The sequence below is a fragment of the Scyliorhinus canicula genome, chromosome 12, assembly GCF_902713615.1.
Source record: "Scyliorhinus canicula chromosome 12, sScyCan1.1, whole genome shotgun sequence".
NCBI classification, from domain to species: Eukaryota; Metazoa; Chordata; class Chondrichthyes; order Carcharhiniformes; family Scyliorhinidae; genus Scyliorhinus; species Scyliorhinus canicula.
The window spans coordinates 109,370,021-109,394,813 of NC_052157.1; the positions used below are offsets into that span (position 1 = coordinate 109,370,021).

A 24,793-nucleotide genomic window follows, 5' to 3' on the forward strand; every position below is an offset into this window, starting at 1 on the left:
TCTAAAAGTTGTAAGTTACCTTTTCTTTCCGATCTGGACTGGATTTCAGCGTTTTGGCTTTGTGAAAAATTCATGTTATTTCTTCTTTTTGATCTGTACTTTCCATTCGCGATTTCTTGTTCTTTTCGTGATTTTTTAAGTTTTGCATCACTCAGTCTCTGAGCAGTTTGGCCTCTGAGCATGTCTTGCTGTTCAAATTCCTTACAGTACTCTTCAAATTTGTTTAGTATTGTTTGTAAGCTGTTTCTGTCTTCACCTTTTGAGTATTTAAATCCATTATAAACTTTCCTAGCTTCATGTCCTTCGATGAGTATTGCTATTTTAATTTCGTCTGAGGCTGCTGCTGCATCATTTGCTATGATACCGAAATCGAACCATTGTTTAAACCTTTTCCAGACACTTCTTACATTTCCAGTCGTGTCCAGCTGAAGTGGGAATCCAAGGCACACCCTCCCATCAGCAATGTCTTCCCACGTCGAATGTCCAGTAGGAGATTTCCATGCCATTTTGTTCTTTCTGTGTCTGCAGCTGAGTTGTCCTGTAGTAAGCGTCTGAAGCTACTGCTGGTACCATGTGTTGTTCCTCGTGTCTTAATAAAGCTCGTAGTCTCAAATGTGGAGAAGATGCTTTATTGTGAATTCGTTCTCTCTTCAGAGCTTAACCTATGGCTACCTCAAATGCTACTAGCTGGTGTGTCTGTGTCCTGCTACCAGTTCTGCCTTCCGTGAAGTGTGTCCTCACTTCCTGTCCCGGTCTATTTATATGGCTCTCCCGTGCTCCCTCTAGTATTTGCTCAGTTGTATTGCATCTAGTTAACTTGTGATCACCACAAGTGTCACGGCGGTGCGCCCCTGGATCTGGACCGAGTGGGAGCCTGAAGCGAGCGCGATAGTTTGCTGCGCGGGGAAAATGGAGAGCGAACAGCGTCTTACCAGGTCTGGATGTATGAAGCTTTCAGTGCTCCCGGAGTCGAAGAGGCATGGCGTTTTGTACCCATTGATATGGACCTCTGCCATCGAGTTCCGTAGGTTCTTTAGTCTGAATTGGTCTAGAATGACCGCGCTGAGTTGCGGGTAGTCGACGGCTCGATCAGCTGTGCTGGAGTGGACCCGTGATGACTGCCCTCTGAGTTCGTAGTCTTGTTCGAATTCCTCCGCTGAGTTGTCCGAGCGCGGAGATGCCGATCGGGCCCATGGATCGCGCGTGGCGGAGGATGGCGTCCAAGATGGCGGCCCCCATGAGTCGCATGTGGCAGGCGGCGAGGAAGATGCGTCCAAGATGGCGGCCCCCATGAGTCGCATGTGGCAGGCGGCGAGGAAGATGCGTCCAAGATGGCGGCCCCCATGAGACACAAGTGGCCAGCTGCATGGTGGAGGTTTTCCAAGATGGCGGCCCCCATGAGACGCACGTGGCTCGAGGGGGCGGAGTCGGGGCATAGGCCGCAGTGTTTCGGGCCCCGCGAGGCTGAGAGTGCGGGGAGCGGTTACTGCGAGTCGCTGGGGAGTTGGAAGCTGGGCCCCTTTTTGCGAGGCACACTTTAGCATAGTGCCTTTTTCGCCCGCAGCTGCTGCAGGTCGCGTTGCGGGCCGGGCAGTGCTTCGCGGGTGCTGGGTCTGGCCGCAGAAATGGCAGGCTGGAGCAGCATAGTGGCTGCCTGGAGCAGCATAGTGGCTTGCTGGGGCAGCATAGTGGCTTGCTGGGGCAGCATAGTGGCTGGCTGGGGCAGCATGGTGGCTGGGCAGCCGCGTAGCACAGGCCTGGGGTAGTCGCTGGTCGGGGGCCCATGATGGGGTCGCGGGGTCCGCGAGGAACGAGTTAAGGCTTCAGAAAGAGACCTCCATAGTGGTCGCTGCTTCCACAGTCTTTTCTAAGTCCTGGGCCCCCTTTTCCAGCAGTCGTTGGCGCACATAGTTAGACCTGAGGCCCGCTACAAAAACATCGCGTACCGCCAATTCCCTGTGTTCAGCCACGGTAACTGCTTGGTAATTACAGTCATTTGATAAATTGTTAAGTTCTCTTAGGAATTCGGCGAGTGATTCCGTCGGCTGCTGACGACGAGTCGTAAACACATGGCGAGCGTAAACTTCATTAATGGGCCTTACACACATTTTTTCGAGAATCGCTAGCACGCAGTATATGAACTGGCCGAGTTTAGTTGTGTTGAGATTCTATGGCTCACCCTCGCGTGCAGTAGACTTAGCTCCTGATCCTCTGTCATTTCGGCTGTGCTCGCTTCGGCCAAGTATACCTTGAAGCACCGGATCCAGTAGGAGAAGATTTCTTTAGCCTCTGCATCCTGCGGGTTGAGTTCCAGGCATCCAGGCTTGAGGGCCGATTCCATAATCGATCTTTACTGTTCTTAAGTCGATTAAATTGATGGAACCATCAATTCATCAGACACGTGTTTCCGAAGTGAATCTCGGCTTTAATCGACTTACTTCAGAGCCAGCCTGTTACCTGTTGATGAACTCGAAGTGACCCAGGCTGACTCTGGACACGAATACTTATACAGCTGCACTAGGGGGAGGAGTCGTGGGCGGAACCAAAGGTGGAGCCCAGTACAAGTTCCTCAGTGCTCCCAGCGCTACTCCCCCTAGTGGCAGGATGGTGCTGCTGCGCTTACAATCACAGTGTGAATTATTATATACATTCTTATATTACATTCACCACACAGGGCAATTTAAGAGTCAACCACATTGGTGTGCGTCTGGAGTCACAAGTAGACCCGACCAGGTAAGGACGGCAGATTTCCTTCACCAAAGGACATCAGTGAACCAGACGAGTTTTACAACAATCGGCAATGGTCATCATCACACTTTTAATTTCAGAATTTTTATTGAATTCAAGTTTCACCATCAGCCATGGTGGGATTTGAACCCAGGTCCCCAGAGCATTATGCTGGGTTTCCAGATTACTAGTCTGGAGTTATTACTAGTACACCACCGACTGTGAATCTGATACTGAGTCTGATAAATGCCACATTAACCTCAGCTTTGTTCAAAATATGCATAAAAGTGTGAAGGTAGTGTGTCAGGTAGTTTGTTGGTAGGCAGCAGTCTCTATTAAAGGTATCTTTTTACCAGAATTTGCAACAACTTTAGGACCCTGGAGACACCTGAAACCGACGACCTGAAATTGACCCGGACCAGCCGACCACGTGTGAGCAGCTGCCGGAACTGCAGTCCCAGGCCTGGGGATTCCCCTACAGCGGCTGCCAGGGTCCAGGAAAATGCCCAAGAAGCCAGGGCCTTAACTCTTCAAGCTCCCAGAGAGATGGAAAACACCGCAGAAGCTGTGACCTTCACTCTGCTGCTTTCCAACGACCAATCCAGCATCCCAGTGGCTGGAGCCCTCTGCCCCCCCAGCTCCCAACCCCTCTGACCCGGAGAGCTGCTACCTCCTGGAGGCTCCAAGCACTCCCTCCACTCCACCCCCCCCCCCCCCTCTACAGTCGCCCGACAATCAAAAAAATCAACTCCCACATCCTAACAATCACTAATACTGCTCTTTCAAATTTACTTGCAGGTCTAGAGATCCTCCGTCCTCTGAAGGAGGAATCTGGAAAGGATCCTGCGGGCTCCATGGACCCGGCCATCACCTCATCCGTAACCGCGATCCCAGAGACGTCATCCACTTACTGGCCTTTGACCCATCCACGCGGAGCGTGGTCTGGACATCCACCGACCTGTGAAGACAAACCGCAGCCCGGCAGCGAGCGGAACACTCGACCGTGCAGACCCATCAACAACGCAGGAACCGCAAGCAAGGCAACAAATCCTCCATCCACACACCGACCAGAGTGAAGAACCTCATTGGACACAACTATACCCTTAACACCACATACTCTCACCGTCTCCTTAGCTCGAAAAGAAGCAGTCACTCCAGGAAGCGTGGAATACGTGCAGGCGTGCAGGTGAGACTGAAACAATGCGGCCCCAAAGCCCCTCTGTCTAGCTTACGCCTAGCAAATGTCCAATCTCTGGAAAACAAGCTGGAAGAATTTAAAGCCAGACTCACTTTTCAAAGAGAACTGAGGGACTGCTGTGTGCTCTGTTTCACGGAGACATGGCTCACTCCTGCTTCACCGGACTGTGCCCTACAACGAGAGGGCTTCTCAATCCACTGAATGGACCGTACAGCGACCTCAGATAAGGCTAGGGGAGGTGGAGTCTGCCTCTTAATCAACTGCTCCTGGTGCCTAGACGTAGCAACACTGGTGAGTTTCTGCTCCCCAGACCGAGAATACCTGACGCTAAAATGCCGCCCCTACTACCTTCCGCGGGAGTTCAGGTCCGTTATCCTGACGGCAGTTTACACCCCAACCCATGCGGACGGGAAAATCCCGTTGGACGAAATATACACCACCACAAATAGCCTTGAAACGAAACATCCTGAGGTCTTGTTCATCGTGGGGACTTCAATCAAGCCCAGCTCAAGAGCATACTACCAAGTCACCACCAACACGTCACCTGTTCCACCAGAGGCCCAAACATCCTGGACCACTATTACACAAATATCAAACATGCCGACCGCTCTATCGCCCGGCCACACTTTGGCAAATCTGACCACAAGGCTGTGCTCCTGCTGCCGGCTTATAAGCAAAAACTGAAGCAGGAGAATCCGCAAAGAAATTTGTGCATTGTTGGTCTGAGGAATTGGATGATCTCCTACGAGACTGCCTAGAGTCAGTGGACTGGTCAGCATTTAAAAACTCTGTGACCAGCCTGAACGAGAGGCGTTCAACTCAGGCGATCCTGACCTATACAAGAAAACCAGATATGATCTAAGGAAATCCATCAAAGATGCCAAAAGACAGCACCGGACCAAGCTGGAGTCCCCGGCTAGCCACACAAACACCTATTGACAGTGGCAGGGTGTGCAAGACATAACGGGCTACAAGATGAAGGCATGTAAAATCGTTGGCTCCAATACACCACTCCCTGATGAACTCAATGCATTCTATGCCCACTTTGAGCAAGAGGTCAGTGACAGCACGCCCTCCACCTTGGAAGCCTCAGATGAACTTGTATCTGAGATCACCATTGCAGATGTCAGAGCAGCCTTCTCGAAGGTCAACCCACGGAAAGCCACTGGCCCGGATGGGGTATCTGGACGCGTACTCGGGTCGTGCGCGGATCAGCTGGTGGGGGTATTCGCAGACATCTTCAACCTCTCTTTACAACAATCTGAGGTCCCTATCTGCTTCAAGAAGGCGGCCATCATCTCTGTACCAAAGAAAAGCCAGGCAGCGTGCCTTAATCCTCCTCCGAGTCCCTTGGAGACCTTTTGACCCAACCCGACCTGACCTCCGTGACCTGGAAGAAGATCGGGCCCAAACCGGAAGTGAAGCCCCAACCTCGATTTGGAGCCGACCCGGGCCTCGGAGCTCCAAACCCGGCCTAACAACTGACGCCAGCCCCCGGATCGCCCGACCTAATCCCCGGAGCTCCCGACCTGACCCACGACGGCAAGACACGGCCCAACGCGACCCCGAGAGACCCGCCCAGCGACCCGACCCGGAGAGGCCCGCCCAGCAACCCGACCTACCTGGTGATGGAAGAAAGAAAAATCCACATGGAGGCCCCACCATGCCGACTTCAAGATCCGACCCCAGGAGCGCCCAGGAAGGGAACAGACCATGGGACCTAGCCCAATCTGCCCCAGGAAGCCCCTGCCCACGACCCAGGACCCCAAAAACAACGGAGACCGCGCGCGAGGACCCGAACACGCTGCAAGGTATTCCCGCGCCCGCAGAACGCCGGGACCCATCCGGATCACAAACTCACCCCCCCAGCAACCCCACTACCTCAACCAGCGCCCGGGACCCTGCCAGACGCGACCCCGGAAATGTAAACAGCGCCCTGGACTTCGCTAGCGCCCTGGACCCCGTCAGACGCAACCACCTACCTTCCACAAGGGCAGATGTCTCCCATCGGATCCCAGGATCATCCAGCAGCAGCTGCCGACCGAGAAAGTGAGGGAAACGCAGCGGTCTGCAGGTTAGACTGAAGCAACGCGGTTTCAAGACTCCTCTCCCCAGCATACCCCTGGTAAACGTCCAAGCGATTGAAAATAAGCTGGATGAACTTAACGCCTGACTTACCTCCTAGAGGGAAGTAAGAGACTGCTGTGTGCTCTGTTTCACAGAGACATGGCTCACCCCCGCCTCACCGGACTGTGCCCTACAACCTGAAGGCTTCTCTATTCACCGGGCGGACCGCACGGCATCATCAGGCAAAGCGAAGGGTGGAGGGGTTTGCCTCCTCATCAACTCCTCCTGGTGCTTGGATGTGGTGACCCTGGCGACCTACTGCTCCCCAGACCTGGAATACTTGACCATAAAGTGCCGCCCATACTATCTTCCACGTGAGTTCACTTCAGCCATTATCGCAGCGGTCTACATCCCACCCCAGGCAGAAGTGAGGAAGGCGCTGGATGAACTGTACACAGTTATAAACAACTATGAAACAGAACACCCAGAGGCCTTGTTCATTGTGGCCGGAGACTTCAACAAAGCCAACCTCAAGAGTGTACTGCCAAAATTCCACCAGCACATCTACTGTCCCACCAGGTGCGACAACACTCTTGACCACTGCTACTCAAAAATCAAGGGCACCTACCATTCCATCCCCCGACCGCACTTTGGGAAATCAGACCATAAGACTGTGCTCCTTCTCCCGGCTTATAAGCAGAAACTCAAACGGGAGAATCCAGCTAAGAAGGTTGTGCAGTGCTGGTCCGAGGAGACAGAAGAACTCTTACGTGACTGCTTAGAGACAGTGGACTGGTCCATATTTAAGAACTCAGCGACTAACTTAAATGAGTATGTCACCACCGTCACAGACTTCATCAGCAAATGTGTGGACGACTGCGTGCCAAAGAAAGCAGTACAGTACATTCCCCAACCGGAAACCATGGCTCAACCGCGAGATTGACTCCCTACTGAAGGACAGATCTGAGGCGTTCAAGGCAGACGACCCTGTCCTATGCAAGAAATCCAGGTGCGACCTCCGCAAAGCCATCCGAGATGCCAAGAGAGAATATCAAACTAAGCTAGTCACAGACAGACTCTCGGCGGTTGTGTCAAGGACTAAACAACATAACGGGCTACAAAGCGAAGCCGAGCAGTATCTCTGGCAGCAGCGCACCCCTCCCCGATGAACTTAACTGCATTCTATGCTCGGTTTGAGCAGGTAACCAACAATCCGCTGTCGAGTGCCCCAGCAGCCCATAATTCACCCATACCCATCATCACAGTTTCCGAAGTCAGATCGGCCTTCCTGAAAGTGAACCCACGGAAGGCGATGGGCCCGGACGGGATCCCTGGTCGTGCACTCAGAGCCTGCGCATACCAGCTGGCAGAGGTATTCACAGACATCTTTAACCTATCCCTACTCCACTCCGAGGTCCCCACCTGCTTCAAGAAGACCACCATCATAACGGTACCAAAGAAGAACCAGGCAACATGCCTCAATGACTACCGCCCGGTGGCCCTGACGTCAGTTGTAATGAAGTGCTTCGAGAGGCTGATCATGAAGCGCATCACCTCCATACTCCCGGAACGCCTTGACCCACTTCAATTCGCATACCGTTGCAACCGGTCCACATCAGACGCCATTTCCCTGGCCCTACACTCATCCCTAGAGCATCTCGAAAACAAGGACTCCTACATCAGACTTCTATTTATTGACTACAGCTCCGCCTTCAACACCATAATCCCAGCCAAGCTCATATCAAAGCTCCAAAACCTAGGACTTGGCTCTCCACTCTGCAACTGGATCCTTGACTTTCTGACCAACAGACCACAGTCAGCAAGAATGAACACCATCACCTCCTCCACAATAGTCCTCAATACCGGTGCCCCGCAAGACTGCATACTTAGCCCCCTACTCTACTCCCTGTACACACACGACTGCGTGGCAAAACTTGGTTCCAACTCCATCTACAAGTTTGCTGACGATACGACCATAGTGGGCCGGATCTCGAATAACGACGAGTCCGAATACAGGAGGGAGATAGAGAACCTAGTGGAGTGGTGTAACGACAACAATCTCTCCCTCAATGCCAGCAAAACTAAAGAGCTGGTCATCGACTTCAGGAAGCAAAGTACTGTACACACCCCTGTCAGCACCAACGGAGCCGAGGTGGAGATGGTGAGCAGTTTCAAATTCCTAGGGGTGCACATCACCAAAAATCTATCCTGGTCCACTCACGTCGACGCTATCACCAAGAAAGCACAACAGCGCCTATACTTCCTCAGGAAACTAAGGAAATTCGGCATGTCCACATTACCCTTACCAACTTTTACAGATGCACTACAGAGAGCATCCTATCGGGCTGCATCACAGCCTGGTATGGCAACTGCTCGGCCCAGGACCGCAAGGAACTTCAGAGAGTCGTGAATACCGCCCAGTCCATCACACGAACCTGCCTCCCATCCATTGATTCCATCTACACCTCCCGCTGCCGGGGGAATAGCGGGCAGCATAATCAAGGATCCCTCCCACCCGGCTTACTCACTTTTCCAACTTCTTCCATCGGGCAGGAGATTCAGAAGTCTGAGAACACGCACGAACAGACTACAAAAACAGCCTCTTCCCCACTGTCACCAGACTCCTAAATTACTCTCTTATTGACTGACCTCATTAACACTACACCCTGTATGTTTCAACCGATGCCAATGCTTATGTAGTTACATTGTATATCTTGTGTTGCCCTATTATGTATTCTCATGTATTTTCTTGAATTCTGTTTAATTTCCTTTTCTTCCATGTACTGAATGATCTGTTGAGCTGCTTGCAGAAAAATACTTTTCACTGTACCTCGGTACACGTGACAATAAACAAATCCAATCCAATCCAATCCAATGACTATCCTCCAGTGGCTCTGACATCCATCACTATGAAGTGCTTCGAAAGGTTAGTTATTGCACGAATCAACTCCAGCTTCCCGAATTGCTTTGATCCACTATTGTTCGCCTACCGCTGCAACAGGTCCACAGCAGATGCCATATTCCTGGCCCTACACTCAACAGTGGAACACCTGGATAACAAATGTCCAACCTATGTTGGGCCTCACGGTAGCATGGTGGTTAGCATCAATGCTTCACAGCTCCAGGGTCCCAGGTTCGATTCCCGGCTGGGTCACTGTCTGTGTGGAGTCTGCACGTCCTCCCCGTGTGTGCGTGGGTTTCCTCCGGGTGCTCCGGTTTCCTCCCACAGTCCAAAGATGTGCGGGTTAGGTGGATTGGCTATGCTAAATTGCCCGTAGTGTAAGGTTAATGGGGGGGATTGTTGGGTTACGGGTATACGGGTTACGTGGGTTTAAGTAGGGTGATCATTGCTCGGCACAACATCGAGGGCCGAAGGGCCTGTTCTGTGCTGTACTGTTCTATGTTCTATGTTCTATGTCCAACTCCTATTTATTGACTACAGCTCAGCCTTCAACACTATTATTCCTACGAAACTCATCTCCAAACTCCGTGGCCTGGAACTCAGCCCCTCCCTCTGCGACTGAATCCTGAACTTCCTAACCCCCAGACCACAATCAGTAAAGATAGGCAACAACACCTCCTCCACAATCATCCTCAACACAGGTGCCCCATAAGGCTGTGTCCTCAGCCCCCTACTATACTCCTTTTACACCAATGACTGTGTGGCCAAATTCCCCACCAACTTGATTTTCAAATTTGCTGATGACATCACCGTAGTGGGTCGGATTCAAACAATGAAGAGACAGAGTACAGGAATGAGAGAGAGAATCTGATGAACTGGCGCGATGACAATAATCTCTCCCTCAATGTCAACAAAACAAAGGAGATTGTTATCGACTTCAGGAAGCGTAGTGTCTATATCAATGGGAACGAAGTAGAAAGAGTTGAGAGCTTCATGTTTTAGGTTACCAGATCACCAACAACCTGTCCTGGTCCCACCATGCCGACACTACAGTTAAGAAAGCCCACCAACGACTCTGCTTTATCAGAAGACTAAGGAAATTTGGCGTGTCAGCTACAATTCTCACCAACTTTTACAGATGCACCATTGAAAGCATTCTTTCTGGTTATATCACAGCTTTGAATGGTTCCTGCTCTGCCCAAGAATGTAGGAAACTACAAAAGGTCGTGAATGTAGCCCAGTGTATCACGCAAACCAGCCTCCATCCATTGACTCTGTCTATAATTCCCACTGCCTCGGAAAGGCAACCAGCATAATTAAGGACCCCGTGCACCCCGGAAATACTCTCTTCCACCTTCATCCGTCAGGAAAAAGATACAAAAGTTTGAGGTCACGTACCAACTGACTCAAGAACAGCTTCTTTGCTGCTGCCATCAGACTTTTGAATGGACCTAGCTCGTATAAAGTTGATCTTTCTCTACACCCTAGTTATGACTGTAACAATATATTCTGCAGTCTCTCCTTCCTTCCCTATGTACGGTATGCGTTGTCTGTATTGGCATGCAAGAAACAATACTTATCACTGTATACGAATACATGTGACAATATAATCAAATCAAATCAAATCAAACATAAGGCTAGAACTCATTGCGGGGAGTAACAGGCCCACTGTGAGTGTAGATCCTGGTGCTTTGTCAAGGGAAAGATTCTGAGTAGCACACTTCACAAAACTGCACAAGAGCTTCAAGCAAGATCAGCGCCACCTTAAAAATAACACCACAGATTCCAAAACTGCCCTGAATATTGGTTTGTGTCCCATGCTTAAACCAAAATGGGAGAGGGCACTGGTGTATCACTTTAAACTGAAGGTATGCTCAGTATTCTGTCATTTGTAGAGCAAAAGATTGTGGGAATTTGCCCTCATTCCTTCAGGAGAAATGTTGGGCTCTTCTGTTGGCCTTGATTGGTTATAAAAACAGAAATGCTGTCGTTATAGTTCAGTAAGAAGTCTTACAACACCAGGTTAAAGTCCAACAGGTTTGTTTCAAACACGAGCTTTTCGGAGCACGGCTCCTTCTTCAGGTGATGGAAAGGCTTGTTCCAGAAATATTTATATAGACACAGTCAGAGATGCCCCGGGAATGCGAGCACCTGCAGGCAATCAAATCATCAAAGATGCAGAGAGAGAGGTAACTCCAGGTTAAAGAGGTGTGAATTGTCCCAAGCCAGTTCAGTCGGTAGGCCTCTGCAGTCCAGGCTTGTTGGTGGGGGCCGAATGTAATGCGACATGAATCCCAGATCCCGGTTGAGTCCGCATTCATGCGTGCGGAACTTAGCTATAAGTTTTTTGCTCAGCAATTTTGCGTTGTCGCGTCTCCTGAAGGCCTCCTTGTAGAATGCTGACCCGGAGATCAGAGGCTGAATGTCCTTGACTGCTGAAGTGTTCCCCAACTGGAAGGGAACTGTCCTTGCCTGTTGATAGTCGCACGATGCCCGTTTATTCGTTGTCGCAGTGTCTGCATGGTCTCGCCAATGTACCACGCTTCGGGACCAATCCTTTCCTGCAGCGTATGAGGTAGACTACATTGGTCGAGTCGCACGAGTATGCGCCGTGTACCTGGTGGGTGGTGTTTCCACGTGTAATGGTGGTGTCCATGTCGATGATCTGGCATGTCTTGCAGAGATTACCCTGGCAGGGTTTTGTGGTGTTGTGGTTGCTGTTCTGAAGGCTGGGTAATTTGCTGCAACACTGGTTTGTTTGAGGTTGCGCGGTGTTTTGAAGGCAGTAGTGGGGGGTGTGGGGATGACCTTGGCAAGATGTCCATCCTCGCTGATGATGTGTTGGAGGCTGCGAAGAAGATGTCGTAGTTTCTCCGCCCCAGGAAAGTACTGGACGACGAAGGGTACTCTGTCAGTGGTGTCCCGTGTTAGTCTTCTGAGGAGGTCGATGCGGTTTTTTGCTGTGGCGCGGTGGAACTGTCGATCAATGAGTCGAGCGCCATATCCCGTTCGTACGAGGGCATCTTTCAGCATCTGTAGGTGTCTGTTGCGTTCCTCCTTGTCTGAGCAGATCCTGTGTATACGGAGGGCTTTGTCCATAGGGGATGGCTTCTATTAATGTGTTTCGGGTGAAAGCTGGAGAAGTGGAGCATCGTGAGATTATCTGTGGCTTGCGGTAAAGCGAGGTGCTGAGGTGACCGTCCTTGATGGAGACGAGTGTGTCCAAGAATTGAACTGAATTTGGAGAATAGTCATGGTGAGTTCATCATGGAGAATCCATCAAACTCACCATGGACTATTCTCCAAATTCAGTTCCATTCTTGGACACACTCGTCTCCATCAAGGACGGTCACCTCAGCACCTCGCTTTACCGCAAGCCCACAGATAATCTCACGATGCTCCACCTTCTCCAGCTTTCACCCGAAACACATTAAAGAAGCCATCCCCTATGGACAAGCCCTCCGTATACACAGGATCTTGCTCAGACAAGGAGGACGCAACAGACACCTACAGATGCTGAAAGATGCCCTCGTACGAACGGGATATGGCGCTCGACTCATTGATCGACAGTTCCACCGCGCCACAGCAAAAAAACCGCATCGACCTCCTCAGAAGACAAAACACGGGACACCACTGACAGAGTACCCTTCGTCGTCCAGTACTTTCCTGGGGCGGAGAAACTACGACATCTTCTTCGCAGCCTCCAACACATCATCAGCGAGGATGGACATCTTGCCAAGGTCATCCCCACACCCCCACTACTGGCCTTCAAAACAACCGCGCAACCTCAAACAAACCATTGTTTGCAGCAAATTACCCAGCCTTCAGAACAGCAACCACAACACCACAAAACCCTGCCAGGGTAATCTCTGCAAGACATGCCAGATCATCGACATGGACACCACCATTACACGTGGAAACACCACCCACCAGGTACGCGGCGCATACTCGTGCGACTCGACCAATGTAGTCTACCTCATACGCTGCAGGAAAGGATGTCCCGAAGCGTGGTACATTGGCGAGACCAATGCAGACACTGCGACAACGAATAAACGGGCATCGTGCGACTATCAACAGGCAGGACAGTTCCCTTCCAGTTGGGGAACACTTCAGCAGTCAAGGACATTCAGCCTCTGATCTCCGGGTCAGCATTCTACAAGGAGGCCTTCAGGAGACGCGACAACGCAAAATTGCTGAGCAAAAACTTATAGCTAAGTTCCGCACGCATGAATGCGGACTCAAACGGATCTGGGATTCATGTCGCATTACATTCGGCCCCCACCAACAAGCCTGGACTTGCAGAGGCCTACCGACTGAACTGGCTTGGGACAATTCACACCTCTTTAACCTTGAGTTACCTCTCTCTCTGCATCTTTGATGATTTGATTGCCTGCAGGTGCTCGCATTCCGGGCATCTCTGACTGTGTCTATATAAACATTTCTGGAACAAGCCTTTCCATCACCTGAAGAAGGAGCCGTGCTCCGAAAGCTCGTGTTTGAAACAAACCTGTTGGACTTACCTGGTGTTGTAAGACTTCTACTGTGCTCACCCCAGTCCAACGCCGGCATCTCCACATCGTCGTTATAGTTGCCAATTGCATACAAAAACATCCTTCACCAATCCCACAGTTACAGAAATGTCTCCTTCTCCTCAAGCTCAATCAGGGAATTTGTTATCCCATCCTTCCGTTCACCCTTCACCCTAATTTGTGTTTATTCCCTGCCTCACTCAGTTCTGACTCATCCCATTAACCTTGGCTCCGTGACATCCACAGTTTCACTGACATGGGTCCATTTCAGTACCAAAGTGACATCTGCTCTGCACATATGCACTTCCAGTGTGGCCTGCGTAGAATACCATATTGGTGAGGGAATTAATGAAGGCAATAGCGCTTATACCAGGGGCAGCACGGTAGCATGGTGGTTAGCATAAATGCTTCACAGCTCCAGGGTCCCAGGTTCGATTCCCGGCTGGGTCACTGTCTGTGTGGAGTCTGCACGTCCTCCCCTGTGTGCATGGGTTTCCTCCGGGTGCTCCGGTTTCCTCCCACAGTCCAAAGATGTGCGGGTTAGGTGGATTGGCCATGCTAAATTGCCCGTAGTGTCCTGTAAGGTTAGGGGGGGGTTGTTGGGTTACGGGTATAGTGTGGGTTTGAGTAGGGTGATCATTGCTCGGCACAACATCGAGGCCGAAGGGCCTGTTCTGTGCTGTACTGTTCTATGTTCTATATATATAGAGCAGGCAGTCCGTGCATAAGGCTGGTTTGATGTTAATGCCAATATTTCGGACCTCGTCTCTCCAGCCTTCTCTTAAACATTCATGATTCAACATGCATTCGGTAGCAAGTGGACAGTGCTACGCAAGTGTGGCGGGTGAATTTATCAAGCAAAAAACGGAGGCCTCATTCAGAAAGAGAGTTTGCGAAGGATGGCATCACTGCAATCGCAGCTCTATTGGCTCCAGAGAAAATCAAATTATTCGAGAGTGCAATCTTACCTTGCAGGATCATGCTAGGTCGAATTAATGATGTAGCTCCTGGCATTGAAAACATTCTAAGATTCTGCGGCTGATTTTGAATTTTACTCTCTGGCTATTGATGAAACCGATATTACAAATACATGCCAGCTGATGATTTATTTGGGTGGAATCACAGCAGATTTTGAAATTTGAGAGGACTGGCTTGCTTTTAGTAATACATGGCACCAGTAAATCTGAAATGATGCTTGATTTGGATTTGGATTGAATTTGTTTATTGTCACATGTACAGAGGTACAGTGAAAAGTATTTTTCTGCGAGTAGCTCAAACAGATAATTTCGTATATGAAAATAAAATAAAATAAAAAGTAAGTACATAATAGGGCAACACAAGGTACTCAATGTAAATACATAGACATCAGCATCGGGTGAAGCATACAGGAATGTAGTATTAATCAGGTTAGTCCATAAGAGGGTCGTTAGGAGTCGTAACAGCGGGGAAGAAGTTGTTTTTTAATCTGTTCGTGCGAGTTCTCAGACTTTTGTATCTCATGCCCAATGGAAGAAGTTGGAAGGGTGAGTAAGCCGGGTGGGATGGGTCTTTGATTATGCTGCCCGCTTCCCCAGGCAGCGGGAGGTGTAGATTGAGTCAATAGATGGGAGGCAGGTTCGTGTGATGGAATGGGCTGTGTTTATGACTCTTTGAAGTTTCTTGCGGTCTTGGGCTAAGCAGTTGCCATACCAGGCCGTGATGCGGCCAGTTAGGATGCTTTCTATGGTGCATCTGTGAAAGTTTGGAAGAGTCATTGTGGACATGCCGAATTTCTTTAGTTTCCTAAGGAAGTTTAGGCACTGTTGTGAGGAGGTTACAGCAGCAGTGCTTCACTTATCATTTGACAAATTAAGTTGTCTTACCAGTGATGGCCCTCCAGCTATAGTTGGTTCTCAATAGTTGCTCTAATCAAGAAAGAAATGAATGGCCTCAAGCCTTCTCCAAGTTTTTTAAAATAAATGTATTTTTTCCAATGAAGGGGCAATTTAGCGTGGCCAATCCACCTACCCTGCACATCTTTGGGTTGTGGGGGTGAAACCCACGCAGACACGGGGAGAATGTACAAACTCCACACGGACAGTGATCCAGGGTCGGGATTCGAAACCGGGTCCTGAGCGCCGTTGGCAGCAATGCTAACCACCGTGCCACCGTGCTGCCCTAGCTCTCTCCAAGTTGATTGTAGGTCGCTGCATCATTCATCAGGAGAATCTGTACGCACAGGCTGTGCAGCTGAGAAATGTAGACCGCAATCTACTGGCCTCGTTGCACCCGACTCCAGACACGATGAGGCCATTAAATCTCCCGAGAGATATCATTAGGGCAGGAAATGGGACTAAGTGCAGCCTTACCGAAGCCTGGAAATGAAGCAGAGTCCCATTTAACAGTGGGGTCGTTCTCGGCGCCGCATGTTAAATCGCGCCTGTAATGTTGACAGTAGTAATCGGGCATTACCTTGCTTAACAGTAGAGGGCTAAACAGCTGCCAGATAAAGGAGTTAATGAAAGACCTTGCAACAAGAAACAGCGAGTTAATGTTCTATTGTGAAGTGCGATAGCTCCCGCAGGGGAATAGTCTGGTGCGGTTTCACGAACTGAGGAATGAAGTGAAACTTTTCACGGAGGCCAAGGGAAAAAAGTGCTCGGCAATGACCATTTCCAACAAGAGAGAATCCAACCATTTCACTTCAACATTCAACAGCATTACCATTTTTGAATTCCCCACCAACAACATCTTGCGGGTTACCATTGAGTAGAAACTGAACCGGACTAGCCAAATAAATACTATGGCTACAAGTACAGGTAAGAGGCTAGGAATCCTGTGATGAGTAACTCACCTCCTGACTTCCCAAAGCCTGTCCACCATCTACAAGGCACAAGTCAAGAGTGTGATGGAATATTCCCCACTTGCCTGGATGAGTGCAGCTCCAACAACACGCAAGAAGCTCAACACCATCCAGGACAAAGCAGCCCATTTGATTGGCACCACACCTACACTCTTTAACCCTTACTCCCTCCACCACCGATGCAGAGTAGCAGCAGTATGTACCATCTACAGGATGCACTGCAGCAACTCATCAAGGTTCCTTTGACAGCACCTTCCAAACCTGCGACAGCTACCACCTAGAAGGACACAGATTCATGCGAACACAAGATACACACCATCCTGACTTGGAACCATAGGGGGATTCTCCCGTACCCGGTGGGGCGGGTGGGCCCGGCGGGACGGAGTGGCATGAACCACTCCGGCGTCGGGCCCCCAAATGTGCGGAATACCCTGCACCTTTAGGGGCTAGGCCTGCCCCAAAGTGGTTGGCGCCCCGTCGGCTGGCGTGGAAGGCCTTTGGCGTCACGACAGCTGGGGCCAAAGGGACTCCGCCAGCTGGTGCGGGTCCGCACATGCGCGGAGCGTCAGCAACTGCTGACGTCATCCCCGCGCATGCGCGGGGGGGGGGGGGTTCACCTACGCGCGCCAGCCATGGCGGAGGCTGACATGGTCGGCGCGTAGAAAAAGAGTGCCCCCATGGCACAGGCCCACCCGTGGATCGGTGGGCCCCGATCACGGGCCAGGCCACCGTGGGGGGCACCCCCCAAGGCCAGATTGCCCCGCGACCCCCCAGGACCCCGGAGCCCACCCGCGCCGTCAGGTCCCGCTGGTAAGGGACCTAGTTCAATTTACGCCGGCGGCAAGGGGTCGGAGAATCCCGCCCTATCACTTATTCAGTTAATGTTGCTGGATAAAAATCCTGAAATTCCTTTTGTTACAGCTCCCCCACACAATGGACTGCAGTGGACTAAGTGGACAGACAGTGGAGGTGACACACCAGGCAGAGGGCAGCACGGTAGCATGGTGGTTAGCATAAATGCTTCACAGCTCCAGGGTCCCAGGTTCGATTCCCGGCTCGGACACTGTCTGTGCGGAGTCTGCACGTCCTCCCCGTGTGTGCGTGGGTTTCCTCCGGGTGCTCCGGTTTCCTCCCACAGTCCAAAGATGTGCGGGTTAAGTGGATTGGCCATGCTAAATGCCCGTAGTGTCCTAAAAAGTAAGTTTAAGGGGGGGTTGTTGGGTTACGGGTATAGGGTGGGCACGTGGGTTTGAGTAGGGTTATCATTGCTCGGCACAACATCGAGGGCCGAAGGGCCTGTTCTGTGCTGTACTGTTCTATGTTCTATATGAGGCGCCCAGAATCATAACCGGGTGAAACGCCATTTTTGAAAAGTAGAGAAAAAGAGGGCTAAAGGCAGGATGCCGCCGGGGGAAGCGCTGAGGTATATGCCGCACGCTAATTGGTTACAACCGGGACTTAATTAATATACTATGCGACCCTTTAAAATTGTGAATTTCTGAATATGGCCCTTGCACGGAAAAGTTTGCCCACCCCTGATATAGACATCTATATAAATATAGGAGCTGAAGTAATAAAAAGCTATACTAAAGATCGATGACTGCCCTTGTTAAACAACTTTCCCGACATGAATAAAATTTTCAGATTAACCTATAAAGTGCCAGAAACCTCAGTCACAGATGTTTCCAGCATGGATACAGGCCCTTCGGCCCAGCTAGTCCATGCCGCCCAATTTCTATCACTAAGCTAGTCCCACTTGCCCACATTTGGCCCATATCCCTCTCTACCCACCCTGCCCATGTAACTGTCTAACTGCTTTTTAAAGGACAAAATTGTACCCGCCTCTACCACTGCCTCTGGCAGCCCATTCCAGATGCTCACCACCCTCTGTGTGAAGAAATTTCCCCTCTGGTCTCTTTTGTGAATCCAGTTTTTGGAAATTCACTCACACTTCCAGCAGCTTCAGATTGAACATTCTTAAATAGATCTGAGATATCGTGTTGCATTTTACATGCCCCTGCTAAGCAGGCTTCCAGTAGGGGTGACACAGAAAATAGGGCAGGTGTTCACTGCCCCCCTGCCCTACACCCTCCACCAATGCCCACCCCCCCCCCCCCCCTCTGCCCACCCGTGAGCTCACGCCCCAAATCAGCAGCCTGCTCGCTATGTATAAATAAATAATTTGGGCTCAATTGAGCTTAGTAACAAGCCAAGTGATCCAAATCATACACTCCCTACCACATAAAAGGGTCAGTGTGGGCTGTTGGGCTGGCTACATTTCAAACAACGTTTCAAATGGCAGGATCAGAAAGTGGGGGTGGGTGTTATTACCTTCCGGGACTGCCACCTGCGGATTGGGGGTTCCCGCGAGAATAGAACCCACCCCTTCCTACCCTCCTGCTCTTCAAAACCCACCACCATAATCCTCCCATCTTGCCTAAACTACCCAAAACACTCCCTGCTCAAGACCCTGGCTTACCTACTTCCAGGATCCATGGGCCTTCTCGTTGGGCCTGCTTGCAGTTCCGGCAGGGTCCACTTATGTGCACTTGGTGCTGCCGGGAGAGATGGTGCTGTTGGCCAATCGGATTTGAAGTGTAGCCATTGTTGTAATGTAGCAAACACAGTAACAATGTTGCTCACAGAGCAATCTCACAAAGAGCAACGTGATAATGAACATATCATTTGTTGGTTGTGACCAAAGCAAAAAACTGTTGATGCTGGAAATACCCAGCAGGTCAGGCAGCATTGTGGGGATGGAAGCAATGTTAATTTTGGGAAGGTTTTCATATTCACTTGGAGTTGGTAATCATCTCTGTTTCAATAGCAAGTAAAAGAGTATCTAAGAATTGTCTGTGTATGTCACAGTCAATGGGTGCGATTCAGCCACCCCACTGCCCCCGGATTGGATCCCAGTGCAATGGATGAATCACGCGAGAGCCTCAAATTGGGCTTCATGCTGGGTACGAAACTTCGCATGAATCAGCCAACTCGTTCCACCCGGAGTGATCCAGATCTCGCCCTAGCTGGGTGAGACCCAGGTCTGAATATTTAAATGAACGTAATTGCTCATTTAAATACCCGGACGCCGACTTCACTTGGCGCCCGGGACTCAAAGGCCACGCCTGCGAGACTGCACCAGGATGCCATTTAGTACTAGTTACACAAACGTGGCCAGTCATAATGGCACCTGGGGGAATTCTCCCAGCTATTGGAGATTACCAGTGGTCGGGGGAGAGGGCAAGGTTGCGTCCTGGTAATCTTCTGACACCGGGCACCATGACACTGCCACAGTGCCAGGGGCACTGCCAGGGTGCAAAGCCTCGCAGTTCCAGGGTGCCCACATGCCAGGTTGGCATTGTCAAGGTTCGGGGCATGGTGGGGCCTTGCTAGCTAGACGGGGGTTCCTGCGATCGCCCCAATATTGGGGGGTGAGGGGCAACAAAGAATTGTGGGGGACCTGAAAGGTTAGGGAGGAGAGGGGATCGGGACAGCCATCCAAAATGGTTCCCCGATCGGTGAGGAGTCTTTTCTGCTGAGCTCGCCAGCAGGAAACCCTCTGAGTGTGCCTTGGTGGATGAGAAACTCCCCGAGGCCAAATGTAATAGCAAAGTGCCATTGGACAGCTGGGGTGGTTCTCGGCACTGCAGCCACAGAGAAACAGGCCTTTAAACGGATCGTTCAGCAGACGTGAATTGAGGTGCCCAATATCTCTGGTCCATTTAGGGCCTAATCCAGGCACTCTCTGCCTGTGTGAGTTGAAAACACAGGAACACAGAATTCAAGCCAATTTCTGGTACTCTAGAAATTCCCTTTTCGATATCGATATTTTTGTTAGAATTTTATGATCTTTTACAAATACGTTTCAAATTTTCCAATTACAACGGGTACAGTATAGAGCAAATATTTCTACAAACATAGAACAAGCAGGGCAGGATAAATTCAGAACAATGGTCCAAAGAACCAGTGCCTCCATTTTTTACATCAGATCAATCAGAAATACAGGAGAAAGAGGATAAAGCCATCTCAACATGACAGGATAAACAAGGATGCACACCCTAATGTATAGCGAGACCACGGCTGGGATTGTGGCTCTTGGGAAACCTTGCAGGGGCAGGTCAAGCAAGCGGAGCCTAGATATCTGAGAGGGTTCCCATAATTTACAAAATGTACAGAACGGATGACAGGCATCAAGAATTATGTCCAAAGGATCAAATTTTAAGGCCCTGTCAAACATCCTCTTCGGCTCCTTAACTACAACAGATCAATAGGATTAAATAGGATTCAATCTCGACATAATAGCAAGTCTCTTTTGCAAGACTGCAAGGTATCCTGTACTTCCACAGGACTTGGCGCATAAGGTATCATAAAACCTGTTAATTAGCTGTTTTGGCTCTGCAGAAATCAGGATTTGTTTCAGCAGGGAAATTTACTGCCATTTCACAGACCACCAGGAAAAAATCGAATTGAATTTTTGCGCCACATTTGGGAGTGTGCCAATACACACTTTCCCTATCTGAAGTCACACTAGATGCACCATAATGTTCTTTTTTCAAATAAAAGACCTGTCTGTACCATTACAAGATTTAGTCAACAACACACAAACCCCAATGCAACAACAATACAAAAGAATCAGGAACATATTAGTTTGAAGTGGACGTTCCTCAATATGTTATTCTCTAAGTCTGAATAAAGATTGTACACTTCCAGTTAACACAAACAATTTATTCAGTGGGTTCATTCTGTTTCCAGAGCTTAACTAGATATAATAGTCAAGAGGTATGACCAGTGCAGCTAAGGTAAGCTGCCTATGCTGAGCTGTCTCTGTGCTGCTGCTCAATAGCCCTGTGCTTCTGAAAGAGACCAATGGCCGTACTATCATTGCCACTGGGGCACCTGAAGGGGGTTAAGGTGCTTGGTCCCTATGTTTCCTACAGCCTGATAGTGTTCCTCAGGGAATGTGGCCATGGACTGCAGGGCCAAGTACAAATTTGACAGGACTTGTTGCACCAATGTTTCCATGGTGATTGCCAACCTTCTTATTGTGGCCTCGATGTTCACACGTCAGAACCAGGACATCAGACAGAATGCAGAGGGACTCCTCCATCTTTGGCTCTTGTCTGCTGACAGACTCTGGAACATCTGTCTGATGTTCTGCTTCATGCCATTATAGCTCCACCAGTGAGCTGGGAGAAGCATCCAGGGCTCATCACCTGACTGAGACTGAGCAGATGGCTGGGCTCCAGCAGCCCTCCGAGTGTCACAGACGTGGGACTGTATTCTCCAATTTTTGAGACTAAGTGCTGATCCTGGTGTGGGAATTGTGGCCTTTTATGACCGAAGAAACGGCGCAAAACGGCCACCGATCCCCTGTCTGGTGGGAGGCTCGCAGACATGCAGCGTAGAGCACCTGGCACTAACTGCCCGATACGGCCGGAGAATTGCCATGTCCGTGGCCGAGCATGCGCTCAGCAGCGGCCTGCAGCGGCTGCGCTGTGTAACATGGCTTCGGCTGCACGCGGACCCGGCCCTGCCAATATAATGTCCCCCTTTGGCCAGGCTCGCCACCCACGGACACCCCCTCCAGTGCCCCAGCCCTGCCAAAGCCCCCCCACCCGCGGATCGGCTCTCCCCCGACTCTGGCGGCGCCGGATTCAGTCCGCAGCCGCCACGCCGAGTTTCCGACAAAAAATAGCATGAGGGACCCACGCCGTCGGGAACGCGGCCCACCTGGGGCGGAGCACCAGGGGGTGGTCCTCAGGTAACGTCCTGAGGCAGTCCATACGGGCGTGCAGTGTATTCCTAGAGTACGCCATTTGGAGGGGGCAAAACATCGCAAATGCGGTGCTGCCCTCAATTTTGACGCCAATGTGGGTTCTCCAGCCGATCAGCGAACGCAGTTTCTGAGTCGGAGACCGGAGAATCCTGTCCCTGGCTGTCGCTGTCTCCGATTACTGTGAGGACGTGTCTGTGAGATGTTGTCTAGAAAATGACCCCCGGTCTAAACAAGAACTGCGCCCCCACAGGTCACAAAGTGCTACTCCCATAGACATTTAAATAAAGCGCTGGCACCTTGGGACCTGCCAGCTGACGGCAGGCAGACAAATCAACTCCTGACCCATCAGGTGATTCGGAGACACACTCGGTCAAGCAAAAATAATTGAGGTTTCAGGCATATGGAACTGGTGCGACTTCACAACCTTCCAATAACAAGAACTTCCCACCATCGCATTTGGATAAAAAATGGAGAATTCCACCCCCAGTAACAGAAGGTACCGAGAGGGTTAAATGTGATCCACAGAATGGGGGGCCCTCACCTCCAGCCAGCCCCATTCACTTTCTCTTACCTGGTTTAGCACAGGGCTAAAGAGCTGGCTTTTAAAGCAGACCAAGCCAGGTCAGCAGCACGGTTAATTCCCGTACCAGGCTCCCCGAACAGGCGCCGGAATGTGGCGACTAGGGGCTTTTCACAGGTAACTTCATTTGAAGCCTACTTGTGACAATAAGCGATTTTCATTTCATTTCATTCATGTCACTGTTTGGATTTACCTTTGCAAACGACAGGTGAGGGTTGTTCAAGTCTACCTGATGTATGTTCCCAATGAAAGGCAGCCCCCCTGGGCCCGGGAGGGTAGTTCTGACACTTCTTCCATCTCTTCATGTAGTCAAGGGCCAGGGCAAACACAGTGAAGAACACAGCCAGCACAGTGAATCTGTCAAATACAGTGAACAGGAAGCCGGGGGGAAGCTGAGAGCTCCATGTTTACCACAGACAAATACACTTGTCCAGCAGCCAACCAGAAGAGGAAAACTCCGCCCAGTCTGTCAGCTGACTGTCAGTGAGCTCTGCTGAAGAGTTTACTGGATCTGGCACCCAATCCAATGTAACACACAACACCACGGGACTTATGTTATCTGTGCAGATTTTTATAGACATATATAGATAAATACAGAATCTGTATCAATAAAAATCAATCCTAAAGTTGATCACTGCTTGTTAAACAACTGTCCCAAGGTTAATAAAACTTTCAGATTAACCTATAAAGTGCTGGAAACGTTAGTGAATTCTATTTTGGGAAATTCATTCACACTTACAGCAAGGCCCAAATTGAACAGACTTAAATAGATCAGAGATGTTGAGTGCAGTTTATGTGACCTGCTGCGCATGCTTCTCATGTGGGAGGGGGAGGGGGCTATTTTAAAATAGGGCAGATGCCCACTACCCTTCTGATCTCCTTCCTCTCCATCCCTGAGCTCACACCCTAAATCAGCAGCTTGCCCGCCATGTGTAAACCAATAATTAGGGCTCAATTCATTTTGTTAACAAGCCAAATGGCAAGCAAGATGGCGGTAGAGCGTGGCGACTCTCTGCAAGCTCCCCTCATCAGATCCTCTCTGTATATCTCTAATACTCCAATAACCTTCTAAAAGTTAACTCCAGCACTAATATTATCTCTTTTGTTTTTAGAAAATTTTTATTGAAGCATTTGTAATTTTCACAATTTAACATGTTGACATTTCTAAAACAGCGGGTTGATGCGAAAAATACCCCCTAAAATAAAATCAAACAATAGACCACGTCCCCCACTTCTCCCGCCCTATCCCCAATTACCCGTATACTAAATTCCTTGTCCTTATTTAACATTACCATGGCTCCTATTTTCCTCCCCCGCCACTTTTTCCTTTTCCCCCCTTACTGCTGACGTTCAGTTTTTGTTAAAGAATTTGCCAACTCTGGGCAAATACCTGCATTGAGCCTCTTAGAGCGAACTTCATTTTTTTCCAGACTGAGAACCTCTATCATATCGCTGACCCACACTCCAGATTTCAGGGGCTCCGAGTCCCTCCATCTCAGCAAGATCTGTCTCCGGGCCACCAGGGAGGAAGGCCAGAATATCGGCCTCCCTTCCCCCGCTTTGCCCTCGGATCTTCTGACACCCCAAATATTGCTGATTCTGGACTCGGAGTCACCCTACCTTCCAGGACTTCCGACATAATATCTGGAAATCCCTGCCAAGATTCCCTCAGTTTCGGACATGCCCAAAACATATGAACATGGTTGTCCAGGCTACCCCCACCGCCCACATCTGTCCTCCACTTCCTGGAAGAACCAACTTATCCGAGCGACCGTCATGTGGGCCCTGTGGACTACCTTGAACTGAATCAATTTGAGTCTCGTACAGGACGAGGATCCATTTACCCTTTTCAAGCTTTTTCCCACAGTTCAGTTTCCAGCTCCCCTCTTAGCTCAACTTCCCACTTCCTCTTCATCTCTCTGATAGGGGCCCCTTCCAACTTCAACAATTCCCTGTATCCAAACCCTTCCCACCTCCAACCCCTGTTTTTGACAGCACTTTATCCTGTAGTCCCCTCAGGGGGAGACTTGTCTCCGTACAAAGTCCCGCACTTGAAGGTACCGAAACCCGTTCCCTCCCGGCAAGTCAAACTCCTTCTCTAATGTCTCCGAGGCCAGGAAGCCCTCCTGGATGAATAGATCCCCAAACCTCTTAATCCCTGCCGCTGCCATA

At 50.2% G+C, this 24,793-nt stretch overlaps 1 protein-coding gene across 1 annotated transcript in view; it reads right to left on the bottom strand.

The window, feature by feature from the left end:
* Positions 1–24,069, bottom strand: part of LOC119974319 (cytochrome P450 2J6-like) — an 87,769-nt gene extending 63,700 nt beyond the window's left edge. The window contains 3 exon segments of the mRNA XM_038813091.1: positions 22,815–22,880; positions 22,882–23,020; positions 23,963–24,069. Of these exon segments, the coding sequence (XP_038669019.1) occupies positions 22,815–22,880; positions 22,882–23,020; positions 23,963–24,069 (312 nt within the window).
* Between the last annotated feature and the right edge of the window lie 724 nt (positions 24,070–24,793).